General features: G+C 46.5%; 1 protein-coding gene across 1 annotated transcript in view; it reads left to right on the top strand.

The window, feature by feature from the left end:
- The window catches only part of LOC144133523 (homeobox protein SIX6-like), an 82,583-nt gene extending 64,501 nt beyond the window's left edge, over positions 1 to 18,082 (top strand). Inside the window, exon 2 of the mRNA XM_077666677.1 lies at positions 12,018 to 18,082. Coding sequence (XP_077522803.1) covers positions 12,018 to 12,417 — 400 coding nt within the window. The 3' untranslated portion in view covers positions 12,418 to 18,082. The remainder of the gene's footprint in view (positions 1 to 12,017) is intronic.
- The last annotated feature ends 280 nt before the right edge of the window (positions 18,083 to 18,362 follow it).

The following is an 18,362-nucleotide window of genomic DNA, read 5'->3' as shown; positions in this document are numbered from 1 at the left end:
CTGTTAGGAAGCTGTGTGAAGAAAAAAGGGGGCGAAAGTGCGCGACTTCCAGCCAGCGCCAAAAAAGTTCCTTGTCTGTCATTTTTTGACAACTGTTGTGAGAGAAATAGAAAAATGATTTGTTAGACCAAAAATGGTTTACTGCATCTGGGCCCCCGAGTTGCTTCGAATCATTTCATTTCGTCTTTCTCACAACTGGGTCTAACTACAGAAAAATGGATCAAATCCTGATTGTTGCTATTTGCAACATACCGAGCTGAAAAATTTTAGCGGCACAAACAAACTTTTGATATCCACAATAGAATGTGGGCCCATTACCTAGCGTAATGTTCAGGTAATTATTTATTTCCTTCTCTGTTTCCTTAATAATGTAAACATTAAAGAGTTAAGTATTTAGTTGAGGCAGGAGATTAGCAGAGAGTGTGTTTCACGCTGCGGTAAACTCACTTAAGCGGGGGGTACAAACGGGGATTGTGTGGCTTTACATGGGTCTGCATGCCTCTTGTGAGTGCACCAGGTGGAAAGGTCACAATCGTTATGCATGGATTCGAAACTGGCTGTAAGTAAATGCATTTAATATTTTAAGAATTTTGACGTCTGCCGTAAGCGAGATTTCAAATGCATCGATTGCCTCTACGGACGGAAGTAGAAAATGTCTCCACTGCCACTATATTGCAGGGGGCTTCAGTGAAGCTCGCGAAGCAGACTTCTCCTAAGGAGGTTTTTCTAAAGCAGACTTTTTGAAAGAATCTGTTCAGGGGAGCCTTTCATATGATAAAGCTGAATCCTAATTTCCTTTTCTCGCGATTGTTTTCTGCGTCTGTGCCAGCAGGGCATGGGTGCCACGTTGAGAATTCCTCGTGTAGCAATGATGAGAACGCGACCCCCCACAGCTGCTTTGTTTGTTGTTTTCCGTTATGGCAGGTTGTTAAGAATCTGCTTCCTTTGTTTAGTTCTTCCCAAGACGCTTGCACTGCGTGGAACGTGCACAAAATTACGCCCGTCATTCGCTCGTCTTGACAGTTTTCGTGAACCCTGTGAAGCAAGCTTCAGTCAACATCGTCTAGAACGTGTACTTTTCCTGGCTGCAAACCAGTTTGGCGGGAGAACCAGACGCAGCCGGGGCGTTCAAAGAAGAAAAAACAGAAAGGCGGAAAAGTTTTGCAGAGTTAAGGAGGAATGTAAAGAGGGCAGAGCTCCCAGCGGAGCCGTTCCGCTCCCATCACAAATGCAGATGGGTTCGCGGGCTCACTGGAAACGAGTTGGGGCTGCGGCTACAGGAGGGGTATACGTGCATAACAGGCATAGAAGTCTATAGACGGGACACATGGCGGAGTAAGTCTCTCCCTTCATCGCCGCGCTCTTCAGCTGCTCGCTCCCCCAGCGTTGATGCGGACGTAGGCCGTATAGGCGAACAGCTCCCGGCGCGCTAACGGGATTTAGCGGTTTGGTGATGCCGCTGTCGCTGCCTCCACCGTTACACTCATCATCGACAGCGCAGCGCCGCCGACGGCGTGTTTACTCGAAAATTAAGCGGTTGGGAGCAAAGTCTACACGGTATACTACTATACGCGACCACGCGAAGGGTGGCTCTGTTCTCCCTTTTGGTGCGTTTATATTATTCGTCGTGTCAGTCTCTTAAACGGTGTGTGCTGCGCTGGATCCGAGATCCGCCGATGCATAGAGCCGGGTCTATTCATGGCTTTTTTTTTTTTAGCTACTCGTCTCGGCTTCGGGTGGCTTTTAATCGGATTATGCGAAGTACGCTGGCCTGGCGCTCGAAGGGAGAGGTGGTTTCGTTGCATCTACGCGTCTCGTGTTCTCCTGCTCTTGGTCACGTATGCTTGGGGCTGTGGGCCGTATACGGGAAGCTCCGGTGCTTTAAGGAAGGGATCGAAAGGCCGGGTACCGCCGTGCCTAGCTTTGCCGTTGCATACGCCTCCACCTGTCGTCGACACTCCGTCTCCAGGGCAGCGCATGTATACACAGAGTGCCAGCGGTACTGCCGGTTGAAGTGTGATCGCTGTATGTCACGCTTTGTCGGAATGGTTGCACCAGTTACGGTGAATTCACTTGTACGATACCGGCTCGTGCCCTAACTAACGCTGCGCTAAACTCAACTCACACTAAATTTTGCAGTAGTACTTTCAATATGATTGGTGGTGCTGAGACATCCTCAGTTCTTTCATGAGAGTGCTTTATAAAAATGAAATAAATGTTAAATACAGAAAAATATTGAGCCGGGTGGCACCCGTCACCACGCCGTTTCAAAGGGGATCCTCCTAGCGTTCATCCATCCTTCCCAGTATTAGAACAGCGTGATTCGGAGGTCACAACGACTACCGGCGTTGTTCGTACGGATAGTATCGGGTAGTTTATCCGACAAGTGTTTTGCGTGTGCTTTTACCTAACAAAATTAAAAATAAATATTAATCAATAATCTGAAGATCGAGGTCAACCATCTTGATAAATTTTCTTTTTTCCGGCCTTGTGAGTTCTGTACAAAATAAATATCCTTTTTTTTTTTCTCTTGAACTGAGGTACGTCAGCGTTCTACTGAGTGTATGACGGAAGCAGACAATTTCAATGGCTTGCACCTTACACGCAACCAGGATGCATAAACATATTTACAGCAGCACATCTATGAAGAAAATAACTGCGATGTATTACAGCCAGCACCTACGCCAAACCTCATATTTCATTTCTTTCCGTCCGTTCCGCTACTCTCTTCATTTATAGAATTCTCTTGTCCTCCGATATGCTCATGGCCAAGGCCAGCGCCTCTCGTAACCATCTGAAACTGTCGTCTTATCCGTTCTCGCGCAAATCGCATTAAGCTGTTTCGCCTGTGTGTTTAACTTGTTACCTCCCACCCCGCAATCCAATTGCGCACCACTACAGGGTTGCCACGAAAGGCAGGTTGCCGCCAGCTTTGGGGATTACGCTTGCAAATGAGCCACCTACTTATACGCGTACGAGCATGTATCATTCGCGGTTCTGTTTGTTCGGTGTGGGCCCGACGTAACTATATGCAGGACGCGTGCTCGGCCGACAAGTGCGTCATAAGCGCTTCTATTTTGTTAGTGCTGCGCACTGTCTTTCTTGGTCTCATCAAACAAAATGACTGCTATTCACGCTAAACGAAGCACTGTCGCAGAGCGTCGCTTCATGTAGCCAGGATCACGTTTACAGGATATATGGAACGTATAGCAGCATCATTCCTGCATCATCATCATCATCATCGTCGTCGTCGTCGCAGTTAAGTATAGGGCAATAACCAAGGCCTCTTCAGTCAGTTCCAATTTTCCTTCCTATATCACTCCAGCTGCGGCCGCGTTTGCCAGCGAAATCTCTCAGCCTGCCACTCGTCCGGCTCATGGCCGCACCATTATAAATTTACCTTTTATTGGCATCTTACTCTGACGCTTCTGTTTCTTCGGTGCTCTTTCGACATTAGGACTCCAGGTGAACCACAGGAGGTGACCGGAAGAGTCCAAGTGGAAAACTGCATATACCTGGCCTGGATACATTTAATGTGATAGCTTTAAAGCTGCCGTTCTGCAGAAAAGCCAGCGTCGTCATCGGCGTTGTATGCGAAAAATTCCCGGAGAAGCTATCGGGTGTGCCACCTTGGTCACGTGACTTTGTGGCGTCTTCGCAACCCTGCCCACTGGATTGGAACCTCGTAAACTACCGTTTCTTATGCCGCTCTTCGTTTATAGCTCATCCTGGATGGACGAAAAAGACTGGCTTGCCTTATTCTGAAATAAATAAATAAATAAATAAATAAATAAATAAATAAATAAATAAATAAATAAATAAATAAATAAATAAGCAAACAAAAGTCAAAGCGTTTAAGCCGCACCGGACAAATTTAAGTTGGCCTTATCACTATATTACCTCATCCTGTGGAAAGATACGGTAGTTTTTCACTAAAGCGAAGCTTTCATGAGCTCGCAAAAAACCCCAAAAATGAGTTACAGGTGCCGCCATCACCGGCCGATTTTGGAAGCAAACGTCTGTGCGTCGACACCTTTTCTTTAGGCTCGAATCCCAGAGGCTTGGCCGCAGTGTCATTCACTTCAATACAATGATCGCGGTGTTTTTTTCGGTGCAGACGTCACAAACTTGAATCTAGGGATGGGAAAATTTTATGCCCACTTTTCTCAGCTATAAATGCGTCTATTGCTGCCTAAAATGCGCCAACACACTAGGAAAGAGGCTTATCTCTTATAAAAATAGTCAATAGACAGTCTATAGACTTTTTATAGACTCTATTGCCTTCCTGCAGATATTTCCTTTTGTCTATTCATACTCTATAAACTGCCTATAGAAAAAAGTGAACTAAAAGTGTATGGCCATAAATGTATGGATTGTCTATAGACTCTTCTCTAGCGTTCGTTCATAGAGAGTCTACATTTTATAGACTGAAGTCTATGGACAGTTTATAGACTGTCTAAAGAAGTGTTTGTAAGGGATAATTCATTTTATGGATAACAAACACTGGATGAAGTTGTCCTCAGTGTATGTATGTACGCCCAAGCGAACACAAGTATGTGAATTTAAGGGATACACTTTAGACCAGAATTCACGCGTACCACTCACGCCGCGCCCCCAACTTCAAGCATCTCGATCGCGTCACGCAAACCAACCCAGAGGCAATCATTCGGCCCAGTACAGAGCAGCGCATAGTCGGCATATATATCCACACAGCCTGGGGCAGCGATGCCGCCTGGATCACATGGATGCTCATGAGGCTAGCATTTCGGGGGCTCGTAGACAATGCCCCCCTGCTCCGGGTCGTTTCCCTTTCTTCTCGGAAGGCGGCGCTGCCGGCCGTCGTTCGCACGTATGTGTGCCTTCACGCATGACTGCCGAGACCGACCGGCCGGTGGCAATAAAGCGAGGCACACTGCGAGCAGGGCCGTAACCCCGATACGCTCGCCTCGCCCTACAAGTGTGCGGCAAATGCCCCCGGGGGGCAGCAGGGGTGTCTTTGTTCCGCCTCACTCTCCGTGTGAGGATCCGCGCCTGTGTTTGCCGAAACGGTGTGTGCGTGCGTCTGTTTGCTTGTGTGCGTGTCAGTGAGTACATGATCGCCGACGGTGCTACTGACCGGCATGGGTGAACTTGAAATCTTTAACTTTCGCACCGGTCTCCTTCATCGCTCATCTTATTCTCCAGGCTTGTCTTTCTACTTTTGATGATCCTTTCCTTCGCATGAAATTAGGCGCCTTCTTTTTATTTTATTTTCTTTTTCGTTTGTTCTGGTGAGAGCTGCGCAGTTTCGCAGAGAGAGAGAGAGTAGGTCTTAACAAAAAAAAAAAAGCCGTTTTCACCTAAATGAATATGTTTTGTAGGCGTGTCCGCGAGAGTATGGAACTCCCGATAAATTGCCACCCGCGATAATGTGATGTAATGGGTGTAGCTAATGTTGCTTTTTTAGCTGAAGTGATCTTGAGGTGAGGGAGAGTGCAAATACGCTGTCACCTGAAATATCCATAGGAGTTTTTCACAGGAGAAACTCTTGGAAGTTTGATGAAGTATGATGCTCCGTATCACGTTTGTTTTTCAGTTTGTATTAGATTTTGAAACTTGGCGGATGCATTCTATTGTTATCAAATGTAAGGTCACTTCAAGATGTACCTTGCCTCCGTCTGTGTTTTTATGATTTGTGTATTTTATCAGTGCTGCTCTTCCATTCCTGTGCTGCCATGTGAGCTTCAGGGCAGCTTTTAGCCCTGAAAACCTTCCAGCTTGTTTTGTAAAAAGAAAAGTGAGAACATCTAAAATGAAGATGAAAAAAGTTTCTACAAGGACAATTCTGAAAACAGCGGCGGCGGAAGTTTGCGCGTTTTAATATTTTCACCTGCCGCAAAGCTGAATACGTTGACGCTCGCATCACCGACGCAGCCCCACTTCACCTTCCATCTCTTGCTTCGTCAATTTGTAAAAAGGCAATTATGAATAAATATTTTCGTATTCATTATTTATTTTTTAACACTGAACTCCACAGATGGCTATTACATTAAGGAAGAGGGTGATGGGGGCTTCCTACTAGGGTGCTGGGCCACTGTAGCCGGATACAGCCCAAGAATGAAGCGGCAAATGTCCTGAAAAGGAGACCATCCAGCCAATGGCGTTGACCGATTGTGATGACGTCGGGATTAATACCCTGGCACGTTCCAGAGTGAAATCACAGGGTCTGACAGGTGCAAGATTTACCACTGACTGATCAGATTAATCCCGACGATGCCACAGCCGGTCGACTCCATTGCCTGGAGAGCCTTCTTTGAAGGGCATTTGCCGCTCTGTTCATGAGTCGTGTCCGACTATAGAAGACGTTTCTATGGAGGAGGAGGAGGAACAACTTTATTTACGTCATGGCCTAATGGCATCATGACCTAATGGCGCCATGACGGGGGCCCAGGCGGCAACTCAGCAGAGGATCTGAGGCCTTTGTCGCTCAAGAGCCGCCGAGACCTGCTGGACGGCCCAGGTTTGCACGTCACGGTCAGAGCATTCCGCCGCAGCCGCGAGTCGCGGCGGAATCGTTATGCTTTTAGAAGCCTCGTCGGGGAATTTTGTGCAGTCCCATAGGATGTGCGTCAGAGTTGCCCTCTCCCGCTGGCACACGCGACACACATCACTTTCATATAAGTTTGGGTATAGAGGAGTCATTAACACCGGGGTTGGTAAAGAACCAGTTTGTAGTTGTCTAAACAGCACCGCCTCCGCTCTTATTGACATTAATAACTCTTACTGACATTAAAAATATTGACTGTCACCTTCAGCAGGTATATTACTTGTTTAATGCAAAGTCGACTGAACTTCTGTTCTTCGAGATATGGAGCGCCCGGATTGCATCGCAGCAAGCTTGAGCCGAAAGATAACGCGTTTAAGCGAGGGAGGTTGTGCACTCAGTTCGCGATTTTCCAACCTTCGTGCGTACTGTACGCAATAAGGTTTGTACACGGAGTCGACAACTGCAAACAATTCCCGCCAGAATAATGCGCATACGCTCATGTAACACGCCAGGGCACGCAGCCGTACGTGTATGCACACGCTCTCGGCAGTCCACGTGTGATGGCAATCTCCGCAGCCGCCACTGCTGGAGAGGATTTCCGGCCGGAAGTCCGAGTGACCCGCCCACCCTCTCGCCTCCGCCTGTTTCATTTTTTTATTTTTATCTCCTTGCTTTTAGTATTTCTTCCCGTTTTTGAAGAACATTGGAAGGGCTGAAGAACAGTGAATAGCTAAGTAAAGGCGAATATTTAGATATACAGAGAGGGAAAGAAAATGGCTGTCCGCAGACAACGAGCCAAGACGAAGGACTTGCACGCGTGGAGGACAGAGGCGGAACCATCGCGTTCGAGTCGGGCACGAACTCATGGGGCCTGGAAAATTTAGCGCAGATACGGAGTCAAGATTAATACCTCTTGATAGGCATTCCCTGTGGCTGCGGGCGAGTTTTATAGCCGAGGAACGAGAAAGGACGCTTGAGATCCGCGCCACTGCGTTTTTGAGAGATTTGAGGGATGTGCATGGTGAGATGCTCGTCACGTGGTACGCCTGTCGTTGGCTAGGCCTGAGCCCATGGCTCTGGTGGCTTCTTCGGTTTGTAGCATAGGTTTTGGCTCTGAGTCGCTGGCCCTGGAAGCTCTGGCTGAGCTTTTGCCTGATGTCTGATGTATTGATGACTTTATTTTGTCCATATTTATGGTCTCGTGTCATTACCGATCAGACTGGGCTGCGGCCTTTGGATAGTCTCTAGCTTCATCTGATTCGCTGAGTCTGGCAGATCCTTGACTTTAGATGAGTCATTGGTTAGACCAGCATATCAGGCTTATGCTGAGTCTGTGGCCGTGGCTGAGTTTTTGGCTCTAGTTTAGTCGTTGGTTTCGACTGAGGGTTCGGCTTTATATAGCTGAGTCGTTGGTTCTATAGTTGAGTCTTGTTCCGGCTGAATATTTGCCTCTAGAGAGTCCTCAGCTCTGGTTGAGCGTTTGGCTGTGAGCCGCTATCCCTGGCTGTGCTCTTGGTTCTGGCTGTGAGCTATATATACATCGCCGTCGCTGACCTCATCATGTAGGGCGTGTGCGTTAACAAATGATTTCAAGCTGGCGACAACCATCGCGAGGCAATGCTCGCCAAGCCCTGATTACAGACAGTAATCAGAGCAGACACCGAAGCTTAGGCTGTGGGCATGCTTCTCAGGTTCTACATTTCTTCCGTTAAAAAAAAAATGCTTTGGTGGGGAACATATTCGCCATTAATGGTATCACCATTTTCGCTTCAACAAAACTTTCGACTTGGTTGCTTGTGAGTGCTAGCAGGTAGCTTTGATTCTGGTCCAGTCGCCACGTTTTCTTGAACCATTTAATACCAAAGTACTTAAAGAATCAAAGAAAAATTATCATTTGCGCAATAACTACCCAATCTTTTCGCATTATAAATTAAATATCAAAACTTCATTAGTGCCGCTAAAGTTTTGGGAACTCGGTATGTCAGGAATTTTGAAACAATGGGCATTTAGTCCGTTTTGTGCAGCTGTTCGAAGTTGTATGAAAGACAAAATCTAAAACTTAGAACCAACTTGGGGGCCCACGGACAGTATACAAGTTTTTATCCGTTGAATATCTTCCTATTTCCCCCGCACCATTTTCCAGAAAGTGAGAGACGAGGAGTTGTTGGACATTGGCTGGAACACCCACAATCGCACCCTCTTTTTTCTTCACCCAGCTTCCTGAGAGTGACGCCAAGTATTCTGATCGGAAAGTGCTGGCTGCTGAGAACGTGTTAAGACTAAACTTCGTATGCAAACTACATGTCTTTAATGAGCACATGGCGCACAACCAATATCTCGTGAATTCGCGGCACTGGGCGTTGAAGGGTTAATATGGCCTCAGTTTAACGTGACCAGCGGCAAACTCCTTTGTACCGTACCCAGCCTACGTCATTCTATGCTTACGCGCGTGGTATTTTTTATGAACACGCTGATATCTGCCATCTACTTCTAGAAAAAGAAAAAGCGACGACTGAGTTACGACTGCGGGCTCTATTTTAGCCTAATTTAGCGCATGCACAAGAAAATAAGGAACGCGGGTCATATGAGTGCATTTGATATTTCAGTAAGAGCTGGAAACCTTGTCGCCCCCAGAGGCCTAATGGCTAACCATAGGAGGACGAACTTTCCGTTGAACGATGTTTCTTGCACTATGCAGGGCTCACTAACTGTGCGGCGAGCAGAGATAAAAATACTTTTACAATACAATACAATGTTTATTCAACATCTCAGGGATGTTTGGAGTACGGGCAAAAAGCCAGAAGGCTTGACTAAGGCCCGTACCCCAATACATGGCAAGCAGTGTGCAGCTACATGCTGCAGTGGTTAAAAATAAAGATTAAAAAAAATAGGTGCGATAGGAGAATACAAACACAAGTCAAACATGAGCATACATGAAAATAAAGTGCATTGTAATGAAATTATTAGTTTTCATGGTGAAGCGTATATATGTTTACCCATACATACATGATACAAAGACATCAGCAATAAAGAACATAGCAAAAAAAAGGAAAAAAGAGGAAAAAGTAAATACGCAAACACGTATAGAAACAGGTTTTGAAGGTTTAGAGGACTCTGACATGTGAGAGCGGTAGAAACACATTTCTTCATTTCACTCAAGCGGAGCAAATGCTTAGAGATTATTGTAAGGTTAACCACTTTTAAAAATGGTCTACAGACAGTCCATACACTTCTTATAGATTCTATTGCCTTCCTATAGATAAATTCATTTTTGTCTATTCGTAGTCTATAGGCTGTCTGTAGACAAAAGTCTACTAAAAGTGTACGGCCATAAATCAATTGATCGTCTATAGACTGTCTAAAAGATTTGTATGGTGTGCAGAGTTTTCTAGGGTTGTGTATGGAGAGTCTATAGACTTCATAGACATAAGTCTATAGACAGTCTATAGACTGTCTAATTTTTTTTTTTGTAAGGCTAATCTCGCCTCTACATGAACAGCGCCTAACCACAGGCGCTCAGCGTTTGACGATGCGTCCCAGTGTTATATCCAAAATGTCGTTGGCGCTGCTTCCAAACATGGTTGCTTGATATTTCTCTGTCTATGGCGAGCGTCAACACCGCGTCGCATGCTGACTGCGAAGATGCCCGGCGGTGATAGGCAGAGAATACGCGTATACCGGGCGCACCTCTAGCGGACGGTAGTCATCCCCTATGGCCTCGCGGATGCAGGTGTATCCATCGTATAAAACCCGGAAACTGCGAACAGAAGGCCCGGAGGTCGTTATCGATGCGGGATCTGCGTAATCGGTGGCTGTGCCATGGCGGCGCTGAGGGGACGGGGACGGCGAAATAGAGTAGCTAGCTTCAGTGCCTAGCAAAGTAAGAAAAGAGACGCGATGGAGGAACCAGTCACGCAAATGACCAGCTGAAGTTTCACGTCCCATGCGTGCCACCGAGGCGAGGTTAACAGTGCTTTCGCAACGGCTGTTTCGTATATCATTATTCTCAATACAGGAGCAATACAGTCCGCTGCCTCTTACTCGTGACGGCTACTGTTTTGCAGCGGAAGCTGTATGAGCGACTCTGTCAAGTGACTGGGTGTCAGCGCCCAACTGAGGCCTAAAAAGAAAAAAAAAAGTCCCTCACCCTCACTGCCACAAGATAATGTCGCCTAGATGGGACTCAGCCATATGGGTCGTATAAACCCGTATGGGCACTCAGTCCTTTTGATCACATGTGTCCAAATAGTTCCATAAAGGTGATAGATCGAGACTCTGTTATGTAGCCATAAGGCTGTGAAGGCGCTACTAAAATTCTTAAAGCAACCAGGGTTAAGTTCAAGGGTATAAGCTTTCAGTGTGCGCCCTGTGTGTGCTCTCAAGGTTATGGCCTACAGACACATGCAAACTGATTTCACATTCCTCTCTTCCCTTTCTTTCTCTCCTTTTGCTGTCCTTCCCACATGGATCGATGTTTGTTATACGGTGCAACCACCTTCGACAATGCGCGACTTGGCGATAAGAGAAACAAGGCTTACATGGCACGAAAAAGGGAGAGGTCAGGCAGAAGAACGTGCTTCAGACCTGCTTCTCCATACTAAGAGAAAAAGGAAGGGAAGAAAGAGGAAGGAAGTGCTTCAGACCTGCTTCTCCATACTAAGAGAAAAAGGAAGGGAACAAAGAGGAAGGAAGTGCTTCAGACCTGCTTCTCCATACTAAGAGAAAAAGGAAGGGAAGAAAGAGGAAGGAAGTGCTTCAGACCTGCTTCTCCATACTAAGAGAAAAAGGAAGGGAAGAAAGAGGAAGGAAGTATTGATGGGAGGAGGTGATGCCATAATAAAATTAGCTGCATACAGCCTGCAATACGACTCTCACGTCCACTCAAGCACAGGCTAATCACGGTCCCTCATGTACTTCAGGTACACTCTGAATATGAATAACCCTATGTGGAATTAAAGAGAGAGTGAAGTCTCCATTAACACACTCCCCTTTAAGAGCAGGGCATTCTACCCAAGTATGGAGTAATTTTCGATCACTAAATATACAGAATGCTTACTCTTGGCAACGAAGGCGTATTTCCACTGTAAAGCGCAGTAACCTGATGCAGTTAGCAATAGTAGGAGGCTTTTAAACGCAGCACCTGAAGCCTTGAGGTAAGCAAGGGGAAGAGATCGAAACGTCTGTTAAAATCTTCGTCACTGCTAACACTTCGCATGGCCTGAAGAACGAATTTGTTTCCGTTGTCCACCGCAGCTATTCCGTGCTTTTTATTGAACGAATTCTACCCCAGCAGCATACCCTGCCCTAAAAAGGGAGTGACATCTTACTCTATTTTTACTATTATACAGGCTAAATTCGTGCAGGGCAAGTAGATACACTCATGTGGGCGGAGATTAGGCGCGGTTGCCTTGCGGCCTTCATACTTGTGAGAAAGACAGTAGCATTGTACAACGCCTAATGCTTTTTCTTTAATCTTGTGTTTCTACCGCAGGTTGCTGCAACAGCAGATGCAACAGCAGCAGCAGCTCGCGCAGCAGGGATACGGCAGCTCGAGCAGCACCAGTTCTACCGGCTCAAACCGGAACCACCACCACCACCACGGCAAGAACGGCACCTCCGGCCCTGGTTCCGGAGGAGGCTCTCACCACCAGACCGGCTCCTCAGCGACGGGGGGAGGTGGAGGCGGTGGAGGAGCCGGAGGAGGTTCCGGAAACCACCACCGGTCTTCCTCCTCGTCGATGGCCGACTCTCGGAGGGCAGGCGCCAAGTCGCCGACGGACGACAACAGCTGCGGCAGCTACGGCGACAGTTCGGCCGCGCCCAGCTCCCCGACGCCCTTGTCCACCACCTCCGAGTCGAGCAGGAGTCCGAGCCCACGGCAACCTCAATGACATGAGGCCCCGCCCGCCCTCGTGGCGGGCGGTGGGCTTGCACTAAACCCCAGCTGTCTCGGTACCGCGGCCCCCGGCGTGCCGCTCCCTTCGGGACTGCCCCTGTCGACGGCCGCCGTGCCCCTGGCCGACGCCCTGCCGTCGTTCGAGCAGTACCTCCAGTATCTGTTCATGTCCCTGCCTCCTCCTCCGCCGGCGTTCTACGCGGCAGCTGCACAGCAGCAGGCGGCCGCGGTGGCCGCGCAGCAGTTCCACCAGGAACAGCAACAGCTCCTCAAGAAGCAGGCGGCCGCCGAAGCAGACGACGGTGAAGAGAAAGTGGACGTGGTCTCGTCAACGCCCGAGCCGGCCTCCGACGAAGAGAAATGAGAATTCCCATCGCACTGACCTCTTCCCGAAGGCCGTCACGAGCGTCTGATTCTTGTGCGTCGTATAGACACTCGTGATTCCGCGGCTGAAAAGACCCGCGTTCAGGTGGGCGCAGAGCCTGAGCCGTCTTCGCTCCACTCTTCGCTGAGTGCGAAAGTGGTCGCGGTCCCACAGGTGATCGAGTCGACGTTCTTCAGGTGCATGCTACAAAGGAACGCTATCAGTGCTCTGTGAACGTTTCTCCTCCCCTGGTACAGCCCTTGTGCGCGATACGAGTGTGTGCGGTCGTGTTTTCTAGAGGCTGTCCCGTGGACATTACTACGTCCTAGACGAAAGGTGATTTTGGACGCCATCTTCCCACCGAACAACGCGACAAGGAAGAGTTTCTCAACAAGTTACTTCTCTGTTCAAACAGACTGCCGCATCACCGGGCCTTGCAGAGAGGCATTGATTACATCATGGACGATGTTTTGAACTGCACATTATAGGGGAGATGTAAGGCAGATCGAACTCCTCAATGACTTGTGTTGGATTCCTCGTGGTTTGCTAGAGCCCTAGCTGGGTAAGGCGCATGCGATAAGACAGAGCGCACATCATTAAGGTCATTGTCATACGGGGGATCGGGGAGGAGCAGATCAGTCATGCGGGAAGCTGCGCCGGTCTTCAGTCAGCCTTGTAGTTAATAACTTTGCCGAGCCAGTAGTTTGAGAATATGACCGGCTACTGTAGGCGTCGAAGATAACGAAGTAGCTGTTGTAGCTCGAAAACTTGTTTTCAACGGACGAAGCTCTCGTAAGTTATCTAGACTTCCAGTCCCCAAGCAACTGCTGCTCTGTTTCATTCCTAGCCTAACTGGCAAGCTTTCGTTGCAGCTAGGTGTTCGGCAGCGAATTTGAAAAAAATTCGACTTAGAAATGTATTCATTAGAAAGATCCGCTCCAACTTCCTTTTTTTTCGGTGTCAACTGCCCCACGAAGAGTATATATGCACGACTGCTACATTTTATGTTTAAGACCTACTTCTGAAAAACCTCTCTTCTGAACCGGTGACATGATTTTTTTTTTCACTGACAAGTGGCTGTTTTCGGTGAACAGTACCTTCCCGCCCAATCGGCTTTTCTTGATTTCTTGAGAGATCCCACTTCGCGGCTGCTGTGTAACGGTTTGTATTACCAGACATATCCATCGTGACTCAGCGTATGTATCCTCGGCATACGTTGCCAACGCCTATGCGCGTCCAAAACATTGCGTTTCTTGTCTTTCGGACGCTGCAAGATAATGTTGATTGACCTTCTTGTGAAGCCTGTGTAATACTTCCGGTAAATCGCATTTCCGGGACATTAGAGCGCGGTGTCGATGCGGAACTCTTGCGCGGTTGTTTATTATTTTTTCCGCTATTATGTTGTTATGTTCGCAACATTGCTCTCCAATGCGCGCAGACGCCGGCACGAACTCTTTTCAAAGCACTGTATGCTTCGAACCTCAGTGATGGTTCGTTGGTGTTTCGAAGTGCGAGCATGTGCGTATGTGTGTTTGTGTGTGTATCTGCTGTTGTACGGACAATTGCAGCTCTCGCTTCTTTTTCAAGTTTTTCAACGTCGTAGATACAGAAGAAACTATGAAGGTTTTATTGAGGTGAAGGTTTGGTTCCTGCTTTTTTCTCGTGTTTTGCAGTTTGAACAAATTTGTAAGCGCTCTTTTTCAATTTCGTCCATACCTCACCTGCAGGTGACCTTCGGTGCTCCATTGGTTAATGTTTTCGTTAAAACTGGATGATGCTTCGTAGCTTGGTTTTGCAGATTTTTGTGCTACACTTTCATCGCAACGATGCAAGCGACGCTATGAAATGGCTCGAGTACAGATCACAGCTCTCAGACCGAATTCATATTAAGTTTAGGTCGTAAGCTCAGTTCAATGCCACCAAATGAAAAGAGCGAAGTTGTACAATTGCCGATCCCCAAGCCAATAGTGAAAATGCGATGAGCTCTCTCAGTATGATAACTGTGTTCAGGCAGTGCTTGAGTCCGTAATTCAGTGCTAGGCTCGCAAAGAAATTGTCTGACTATGCTTTACACTTCATCTTCTAAAACATCCGGCTCCATTAACTCGAATATGTGATAACACATGTCAACTCGGCGGTAACCCTTTATGCCTGTTTCAATTTTCATTGCATAAGTGAGGCATGCAGCATAATGAACTTATGATGGCGCAGAATAAGGTATTCTAATAGCGTTGGCAGCTGCTTTATTTGATAATTACAGAATCTGCGTCGCGAATGACAATGTCAATACGAAGTAGAAGGAATCAACCATGGACGACGCATGCTCGAGATTAATACGACGAAGGTTCTTAGTGCTACTCGTCTGCAGACGCAAATGCAGTTGGCGAAGTCTCTCTTCAAAGGTCGTGCATCCTTGTAAAGAACGGGTCTATATGTATATGTGCAGGGTCTATGTGTATCATTTAGATTTAACCCGACGTCTAAGCGCAGAATTCCGAAACTTTTCGCCTTGATTTGCTGAAATGATTTTGATTCATTTTTGCCGCGGTTCCAAGTGATTCAAGATCAACGCTTAAACTGAGCCACGGTACCAGTAAAATCGAAACACCTGAATGGATGCCTTCTTAGTCTGTCACGTTCTTCTTTTTGCAGCTAATATGGAAGTGCAGATATGATAAGTGCAATAAACATATAGCGCGTTGTAAAGTGGTGCTGACGCACGTGTACAGAAGAGTGGGTATACAATAGGCTGGTTCGTATCACGTGTAAAGCAGCAATCACTCACGAGGCGATATCGTACGTTACGTATCTAATCTCTCCGAAGGTTTGGGAGTTGACGACCGCTTGCTTCATATTCTTCCTTTTCTATCTCTTCCCTTTGTACCGAAGGTATCGCACTGTAGAGACTGTACATTTTGCAATTCGCCAGTCATGACACAATGGTGCGTTATCGTGCTATAATCTGTATGCGCTATACCTGAGGCAAGCGTGTGCATATAGAGATGACCTTCACGTAAGGATTTGGGGCGGATGTACGGTAACTTGTACATAGGAGGCGGAAAGGTTCAAAACCTATGCCAGACGCGTAAGAATGGGAATGGGGTGCCCTCTGTAAATAATTGTGCCAGATGGTCGCTATCGAGACGCGTGCTAGAATGGTTCACTGAGGTGGTTCGAAAAGTGCGGGAGCACTTTCTGCAATTCTGACAGCATTGCGCTGTAGTTTCAGCGTTTTCCTTTCGCAAGTTGTCTGGCGCCACAGTTCTTGTCGTGAGGCCGGTAAGGCGTTACCGGGTGGTGCATTTCAAGGATTATCCCATTTGTTTTACGTGAGAACGCTGGCATCACTAGCTGTGGTAACAATTAAGCCATCTATTTTAATCCACGCTCACCCATTCAAGGCGACTTAACGTGATAGCGAGGGAGCTATAGGCTTGAGAATGATTCCTTCTTGCAGCAGTCTACCTGCGTTAATAAATAGTGAGGTTATACTGAGGCGAAAGTTGCCTGTGAGAAAGAAACAAGATTTTTTTCATAAAGGTCAGCAACCTGAGTACGCTTTGAGTCGGACGCGTAAGACATGCTTTCCGCTCCATCATGCCTTTATATAAAGAAGATAGCCTATAAAGAGCGAACAGTGAGTTAGCGCAAAAAACGGAACTTGTTGGCACCTTCAAGTATTTTTACAGCATCCTCATCGGTACACTAGGTTTTATCTGTGCAATTAACGAAAAGCCGTTGGAAGCACATTAAGGTTAAGATTCGAAACAACTTCACTTTCGATAATGTGTTTCGACCACTATCGCCATATCTACCCAAGTTGAGAGTGTTGCACTCAAATGCGCGACTTCGAATAGTCGATGTCATTTTAGTCCAAGATATTAAAAGTTTCCTGGAAAATTGAGAGGGGAATAAGAAAAAAATGCCACATGAGGGCATCAGCAAGTGTTTTTTTTTTAGTTTAAGGCTCTCTTGCTTTTTTTCGTCGAATTTTGGAGTTGTTTCCAGGTGTGCACAGCTGGCATGCCAGCTGTTCACTGGTATTGATTTTCCTATATGTTCAGCGCTCCTTCTGCGCATAAAGGATTGCCAAGGATAGCAATCTGGGCTGGTATAATAAGAATATTCTTCTGTAATGATATTTCATTTTTATTCTTTTTACCACCATGTTTGGCTTAAAAGGCACCACGTCCCCTCTGACATGCGCATCTGCCACCCCGTGCTGAGGACGGAAAAAGTGGAATAAGATTGAAGAAAATTAACTGCAATATTTCACATGACCCGGATTCCTTTCCTCACGATTTACTTGGATGCCGCGACAAACAATTCAAAAGGAGCCTCGAGGCCTGAGATTTCGGATGCGTTTATTGCTAGTTTCGAAGCGAACTTGTAAAGAAATTTTTGCTGATCGTAATAAGGTATAGAAGAGGAATTTTAAGTCACAGCAAGAAAATCTGTTTTGAAATTATGTCTAAAACAAAAAAAACTTCACTTCTTGCCTAGACAAAAAAAAAAAACAAAGAAAATGGTTTTCACAAGGGCTTTTTTTTAAGGCTAATCGGCAGGAACGCTAAACATTTTAACCGATTTTTATGAAATTCGCAGATTAGCGCGCATTTTGTAGAAATAAACAAGCTGCCGGACGTTTCAGCGGCGATGTTCCAATGACGCAGTCATAATTAAAGATTCACACTGGGGCGTCCACAAATGTCGTAATTCTAAGCCGGTGTCAGTGGCGCAATATAAACTTGCTTGTGTTTTTAATCATCTTGTATAAAAAACTGACAGCGCCTGCACCATGTGAAATCTTGTGTGTTTGTTCATTCCTTGATTTATAAATGTTTCTGATGTTTTTCTTCAGGCTCTGCTTTGGAACTAGCTCCCCCCCCCCCCCCCCCCCCCCCCCCCCCCACCCACCGCTTCCTTTCTGTTCTAAATTTTTTCATGCCCGAAATTTTGTTTTTTTGCTCATATGAAAATTGCTTAAAATCAGAAGGCAACTTCGCATTTCACGTCTGCCATAGCAAGTGTCGGTCTAAGCATCAAATCTCCCGCTTCCGGTATTTGCCTCTGTTTAGATGCCTCATGGAGAACCAGTATTTCGCTCCTCTTCATGTTTTGTTTTCCTTTTTACTTTCTCGAAATGTGTGTTACTCTCTCGCTGTGCGTGTGCTTGTGTTTGTGTGGACTAATGGCTGCGAACAACTCTCGAATTTCGAAAAAAATTGAGTGAAGAAATACAGAATAGATGTTATATAATAATTATTATTTAAATAAAAAGTGTTTCCTTTAAGCGAATGGACTTGTCGAGTGGTCTTTCTTGGACGACAGTATATAGTGGACGCAGCTTTCCGTACCACGCATATATTGATGTCGATGTGTTTGCCATAAGAGAAGAGAGCCTTAAAGAGGCGCGTTCAGATAGCATTCCTATATGCGTTTCTAAGGACAACTTAATCTTTGTTAGAACACTCAGTCAAACAAGGCAGATATTTTGGGGTTGCTAGCATATGCGATTATCTCTTAACGTTAAACGGTAACCCTGCTTTGTTTTACTAAACTCTAGGCTCTTGTAG

This window comes from Amblyomma americanum, chromosome 5 (genome assembly GCF_052857255.1).
Source record: "Amblyomma americanum isolate KBUSLIRL-KWMA chromosome 5, ASM5285725v1, whole genome shotgun sequence".
Lineage (NCBI taxonomy): Eukaryota > Metazoa > Arthropoda > Arachnida > Ixodida > Ixodidae > Amblyomma > Amblyomma americanum.
Note: the sequence above shows the minus strand (reverse complement) of the source record. Positions and strands in the feature narration are given on the sequence as shown.